Below are 7,250 nucleotides of genomic sequence, written 5' to 3'. Positions count from 1 at the left end.
TCAGTTTGTTTTAGATTTATGAGTTTGACTGTCCCTTTGGTATCTTTCGTCCCTCTTGTGAAAGTCTCACAACGAATGTGGCGTGGTGCGGACAGTGGTTACATCTCCTTGCTGAAGCTCTTGTTTTGACGTCAGTTCAATAATGATGATCATGAACAAGGTTATACAGAAATATGGAGTGCTTATAATCAGAATTGTATGAACCCCAAAAGTAAGAAATAGTACAGATGCGGAATTCAGATTTTGAAAGGCGGAAGGTCTTTAATCTATGGAATATGAAGATTTAGATATTTGAACCTGTGCTCCTCCCCCTTTAAATCCGGTTCTGAACGTCCGGTTCCATTTTAGGAACGAATATTCAATGTTGTTTTTCTTAGAACCGCATACACACATTAAAGTATGTGTCAAAAAAAAATATCCCATGAATATTCAAAGAGGTAAGACAACTTCGTAGAAATTAAAGGTTGTTCCTAGAAATGTCTGTCATTTCAATCTGTTGACATAAAAAGTCACGCGACATTTGACATCAACACTTGTTTAAAAATCGTGTACAAGTCATATCAGATTTATTCCAGGTTCCTTGAAAGTGAAACGTTCTAACATACATTATAGGCTGACCATGTGGTTTGATTTTGTATTGGTGGTGCTTATAGCATCAAATTATTCAGATGGAAAACTTACCTCCACTTCAGATTCTGGTAAATATATTTATTACATAATTTGGTTTGTTTGACTCTGTAAAATTCGTTTACTAAAAGTTACGCCAGATTGACTTTGTTTATATATCTACCTACATCTATGTATTAATTGTAATATATTCCTATAAGTTTTAAATTGATTTTTTTAAGGTGTTTGTTTTTATGGGAAAACAGCTGAACGAGTACTTAGCATCTTGGCAACTGGTAAACACAGATCTTTGCTGCCTTCAGGTAAAAAGCAAATAAATACACTCACTTAAATGTAATTCTAGGTATAAATTGTTTTTTTGTGGTGGTCCTGTGTCTTTTATCAGTGCAAAATAAAAATTAAATAATCTTGTAATAAAACCATTCGTTTCGTAATTGATATGAAAATAAAACCCTTTTTAGTTGATAGATAAGTTGATGGAGTTTAAAGTTACTAGTATAGCTTTATCATATGAATACTGAAATTACATTTGCTGTAATATTTTTCATATTATTCTACACATATAGGTCATCGAGTTCGGGAATGCTCGGATTTAGACAGAAAACATGACAGAAGTGGAGTCTACAAAATCAACCCGTCAGGTGGCGCTGGATTTAAGGCGTATTGTGATATGGAGACGGATGGGGGAGGATGGACGGTCAGTATATTAAAATTACAAGAGATAGCGGCAGCTAGGGACTATATTATATAGGAATCGTATTTCATATTATATTATAATATAGTAGGTCACTGTATAGTGCATGAAATTCCTCGCTTTTCATTGCTTGAAATCATGTATTTGTTCATGTATATGATTATTATGGCGGTATGATCTGTATTTTTATATAATTATGTATGCACGCATGTATTATACAGGTATTTGTCTGATTCATTAAATTCACAAGTAACCTAGACTACACCACATTGTATAACGTTTCTTTTGTGTAATTTCACTGATTTTGAATTTTAGGTTTTTCAGCATAGACAAGACGGCAAAGTTGATTTCTATCGAGGATGGGAAGAATATGTAAACGGATTTGGTAATCTAAAAACAGAATTCTGGTTGGGTCAGTATTTTCACCAAATAGTTTTCACTCTTCCACTAGCAAATGAATAGTCGTAAGATGTCTAAAGCAATCTGATTTCACTGTTTTCTTTTGTGTGTTTTTTTTTTATGTAAACTTACAACAACTTGCTTTTTACGTTATGGTTGATATTGAGTGCTAACAAACACATTTGTCCCTTCATATTCTTTATGTGCCTTTCCTCAGTTGGAGTCTTATGTCAGTCAATGATTGCGGTTGGTTGATGTCTGTCATCTCTGTTGTTTTTCGTTTATTGTTTTGTTATAAATCAGACCTTTGCTGTTTCGTTTGAATTGCCTCATATTTCTTCATGTTGATGTATCTAAAAGCTGACTAAACGGTTGTTGTTTAATTCATTGTTGAAGGACGTGTGACGACATTTAATCGCTTCAATTCGTTTCTATTTTCTCGCTGAAAAATTGTCACAACTCTCCTTCGAGGATGACAAATATGAATAATATTTGATAATTGGAATGAAAACTAGGGTTTGATAAACAAAAACAAAATTATCTTAATATTTGTCTACTTTTTATTTTGATTTTCAAAGGTAATGATAAGCTGCATAAACTAACATCTAGAGGACAGTATGAGCTGAGAGTCAACCTAGAGGATTTTAATGGCGACACAGCCTATGCAAAGTATTCTAACTTCTACATCGGCGACAAGTCAACTAACTACAAACTGACAGTGAATGGTTACAGTGGAACTGCAGGTACTATTTATATGTTTAAATAGATTTTGTTGCACTGTTTTCATCCAATTTTAAAACAAGAGTATTATTTCCATGGTTTCAGTATCGAAGATGAAATTGTCCATTTATGATTTGCAAAAAGTGAAACGGAAATATATTTGCAATTTGATTAAATATGTTTTGTACAAACCGTTCACAATCTTCATTAAATGGATATAATTTATCGTTTTTAGTACATTACTCGTCATAAAATCTAGTACTTCGTGTCTTAAATATAGAAAACAACAAGATTATTAGCATAACCACTTTAGATCATCTATTCAATTTATTAATGAAGGTATTTGTTGAATTAATAGTTTTGTAGCTATACGATATTTCTAAATATAAAGTTACACCAAGGTTTTCGTTATCACAAACTAGTCAAAACATTTTCTAATTTTTCATCATTGGTACAAGGACATCATTCATAAATATAACTCAACATGCAGACATCTTAAACGTTTAGGTGTTTCACATCCAATCTTTTATGGTAACATCTTAACAAAGCACAAAAATATCACTATTCACCTAAAAAACTAACAAAATCTTTAAACAGACTCATTAAGAACTTGAAGAAGGGATTTAGTTACGATATTGTTGTCAGGACATTAAAGATTGCATATTTTGGCTTTAAAATTGATTCACTTATAGGGTATTTGCATTGGAATTTAACACATTTATTTTTTAAACCATTTGTTGGCATGACACAGGTTATGTTCTTCTCATATATTTTAATATGGTATAATACTAAACACCTAATCGGAGGGATTGCGTCTGATATTCATCTGATGAAAAATTATCCTTTAACCAGTTTAACTAAGGTCTGAAACTGGAATGTCAGTAACTGCTAGTAGTCAGTTGTAATTTATGTATTAATTGTCATTTTGTTCATTTTCTTTCTTTTGTTAACTCTCCTGACTACACTTCTCTTAAACTGAGTGTTACTGTAAATATTGTTGTGCATTTGTTTTTGAGAATGACTAGAGGTATAGGGGGAGGGTTGAGACCTGAAAAAAAACATGTTTAATCCCGCTGCATTGTTGGCGCCTGTCCCAAGTAAGGAACATCTGGCCTTTCTTAGTCTTGTATGATTTTTAATTTTAGTTTCTTGTGCATAATTAGGAGTTTAGTGAGACGTCCATTATTACTGAACTGGTATATATCATTTTTAGGGGCCAGCTGATGAACGCCTCAGGGTGCGGGAGTTTCTCGCTGCATTGAAGACCCATTAGTGGCATTCGGCTGTTGTCTGCTCTCTTTGACAAATTACTCATTTTCTTATTCACAATTTTATTTGTGTTTTTTTTTTTTTTTATTTACATCGTTATCGAGTCTAAATTTATATTTGTTTTTACAAACAATAGGTGATTCGTTGAAGGGACATAATAATCAGGCTTTCTCGACAAAAGATAAGGATAATGACAGCCATGGCAGTGAAAATTGTGCAACATATTACAAAGGAGCTTGGTGGTATCACGCCTGTCATGCATCTAATCTGAACGGACTGTATGTAGGAAATAAAAAGGATAACAAAGGAATGCGTTGGAGTCAGTGGAAAGGATCTCAGTCAATGAAGACTACGTCGATGATGATTCGTAGAAAACGTCTCTAACAGAGTGTGCTATCATTAAAAATGTAGATAAACCATTATATTGAAGATATATATTGTTTTGTTATTATTTATAAAAAAGAAGATCTGGTATGATTGGCAATGAGACAACTATTCTTCGCGTATACATGTATAATGATGCTAACTTTATATACTTTTTTCTTTTATAACCTCTCCCTAGTTTTTGCATTTATATCGGCAAAAACAATGGTAAAACATCGCTGTTGAAATTATTGATGTCGGTAAAAACACCATTGTAAGCATTGGCAATCTAACTTCGACATTCATAGTTGATGCTGACATCTTAAACATAAAAACAGCTCTTTAGAAATTGTTGGGTTCATTGCATATTTAGGAGATAACTGTATCGTACTTTAAGTTTGGACTACGTAAAACGTAGATTTTTGTGTCACAAATTGAGTTTACTAGCGACGTGTAGCGGAGTTAAATAAATTGATATATGCGACAGTAAAACAAAATTTTACGGTAGTCAGACATACATTACGATACAGTTATCTCTATTATTATGTCACATATAAAAAAGAAATTCAATTGCAGTAAATATTTTGATTAACAAATGCTAAAAATGAAAAAGTCGGAAAAAACTAGCTGTTACATCATTTGTTTGCCGAAATCAAAAATAAACTATTGACGGATTGATACGTTTCGTACGCTCCTGAATTGTTTGGATACAGACAAAATAAAGTATTGGTGCACAAGATGTGATTTTTCTTTACATTTAAAAAGATTATGTGTAAAAAAAATCGGTGGCTTTCCAAGTTAAGTGGAATCTTACCCTTCAAAATATTTGTCAATGGAAATTATCGTTTCATTATAAATACATTAACATAAAACTATATGTAGAAGTTCATGTATTGCTGTAAGAAATAGAAAAAAGTATAATAACAAACATACCGACTCAATAGAAAATCAAAACGGAAACTCCCCATTGTTGAATCGAGACCTCAAATACATTAAACGAATACAACACAACTGCCATATTTCTGACTTGTTCAAAACACTCAATCCAAACACATGAGGTGGAAACTCACTTCTTTCAGTAGAAAAGTTTTCAATATTCGCAAGCATTTTCTAGGAATATTAGATGTGCCTTTTTTTTTTGTTCTGCCAAACATCGAAATCCTTTGTCGAATATCAAAAAATTAGAAATCAATAAATTCAAAATACAAAATAGCATTTAATAAAACTTAAATCTTGGTACATAGTTGTTTAGAATAGTCATCCAATAAATATTTCTTTGTTTTAATGCAGACGTTATCACCAACAGTGTAACAAATAATTCAACATAGTTACTATATTCATTTATTATCAGTTGTTGAAAATGTTATGCAAAATACCTACGTACATGACTATGACCTTTACTAGTAGAATATAATATTGTCAAAACTAACACAAGTCTTCAGTTTTGTCTGAAATATTTTAAACATCAATCAATCAATTAACAGCTATATCAAATCAAACAATATTGTATTTAATGACAATAAAATTGTCGTGAACATTAATGCAACGTGTATCCTGCTTAATCGCTGCAATTAATCGTGTCTCGTATAAATATAGAAAAAAATGCCCCCTTAGTGCTGTTGCTTTGTTCGCATACTTTATCATAAACAAATATGATTTCTATGTATGCTATTATAAAAAGGACAATGGACATGTAGCACTAAATTTATATCGCATCTTTTCTCCCATTACGTATTCCGACAATTTTTTATTCAATGTTTTTTTGTATGTAAGTTCTTCCTAGTTGTAACTAACATTTAAATGACGCGTAGAGAAATAACTGTCACAAATATAAAAAAAAATAACAAAGGAAACGAGTATACAGTTTCCTTCTAAATCAGAAATTCTCTTGTTTTTTGAGAAAAGTAAAATCACAAAAATACTGAACTCCGAGTAAAATTCAATCGGAAAGTCCCTAATTAAATGACAAAATCAAATGACAAAACACATCAAACGAATGGACAACAACCGTCATATTCCTGACTTGGTACAGGCATTTTCAAATGTATAAAATGATGGATTGAACATGGTTTTATAGTGCTAAACCTCTCACTTGTACGACAGTCGCACGCATCAAGTTTAATAATATTGATATAAATGATGCGTGAACACAACAAACAGACACAATAGGTAAAAATGTCACAAATAAAGGTAAAAAGTCTGATTCGGTATGCCATATTCGTGAAAAGGAAACGGGATTGTAGTTGTAGATGACACATGAAACACATCCGATATCATCTATATAACAGATATTCCATAACGGTCAACCAACTGATGATGGCGTCCGTGAAATTTACGAAGTGATGATTTCAGCTTCCCAATGCTTTACTAAATGTCTTGAAATAATGGCAGAATTTGTAAACAAAGAATATATGTAATGAAGTTTTTAAATGAGGGACACTAACTGATTAAACAGAAAACACTATATGAACTACACAGGACGAACATCAAGACAATTAATAAGTTACTTGGTTTGTTGTTCTCGCCAAACTTTTATCCTAAGTATCGGTAAACTGAAAGTAGAGCTTTAACGTTCTAACTGATCAGCGCCAAATTTTTGATTGAATATGAATTCATACTATTCCGAAATATTTGGTAAAATATTTTGAGTTCATTCAACATATTGAAAAATCAAAAGTAGCCGGAAATATTTAGTACTGACACGATATAACTCATACATGTTATATTTAAGCTTCATATCGATTATGTAATCATGTTGTTAAGTAGTACTGGAGAAATGTGTAGCGAAGAAAAGTAAGTTCATTCAACATACTTATAAACAAAATATGGACAAACACCAAGTAGGTGTTTGGCATATCTCATAAGTGCTCACACGACAAACATCATCAGAATTAAGCTGCTGGCCTGATTTGAAGTGATTCTAGGCATCAATACCAAAGGTATGTGTGGCAATATAATTGTTAAAATAACTTACATACTGACTGATTGGTGGATAAAGTAAATGCAATATTGCTCCCACTCCTGTAGATTGTTCTAAGTATAAGAGCTGTTGATACAGAACGGACACCATGAAATGTACTAATTTTAAGCATATTTTGCGACTGCATTTATTGATGATCATTACCAGCTCGGGAGTTTCAAACTAAAACTTAGGGAAATACATCAATAATAAGAGAAC

The 7,250-nt window shown here is 32.0% G+C and overlaps 1 protein-coding gene across 1 annotated transcript; it reads left to right on the top strand.

Annotated features, from left to right (window-relative positions):
- The first annotated feature begins 546 nt into the window (after positions 1 to 546).
- Positions 547 to 4,142, top strand: LOC143080542 (ryncolin-2-like). Its single transcript, XM_076256430.1, has 6 exons — positions 547 to 698; positions 849 to 929; positions 1,194 to 1,324; positions 1,637 to 1,733; positions 2,299 to 2,463; positions 3,846 to 4,142. The coding sequence occupies exons 1-6, from the start codon at positions 620 to 622 to the stop codon at positions 4,091 to 4,093; spliced, it is 801 nt and encodes a 266-aa protein (XP_076112545.1). The 5' UTR covers positions 547 to 619; the 3' UTR covers positions 4,094 to 4,142.
- The last annotated feature ends 3,108 nt before the right edge of the window (positions 4,143 to 7,250 follow it).

Source organism: Mytilus galloprovincialis, chromosome 6 (genome assembly GCF_965363235.1).
Source record: "Mytilus galloprovincialis chromosome 6, xbMytGall1.hap1.1, whole genome shotgun sequence".
NCBI classification, from domain to species: domain Eukaryota; kingdom Metazoa; phylum Mollusca; class Bivalvia; order Mytilida; family Mytilidae; genus Mytilus; species Mytilus galloprovincialis.
The sequence above is the reverse complement of the archived record's forward strand: the minus strand, read 5'-3'. Positions and strand labels throughout refer to the sequence as shown.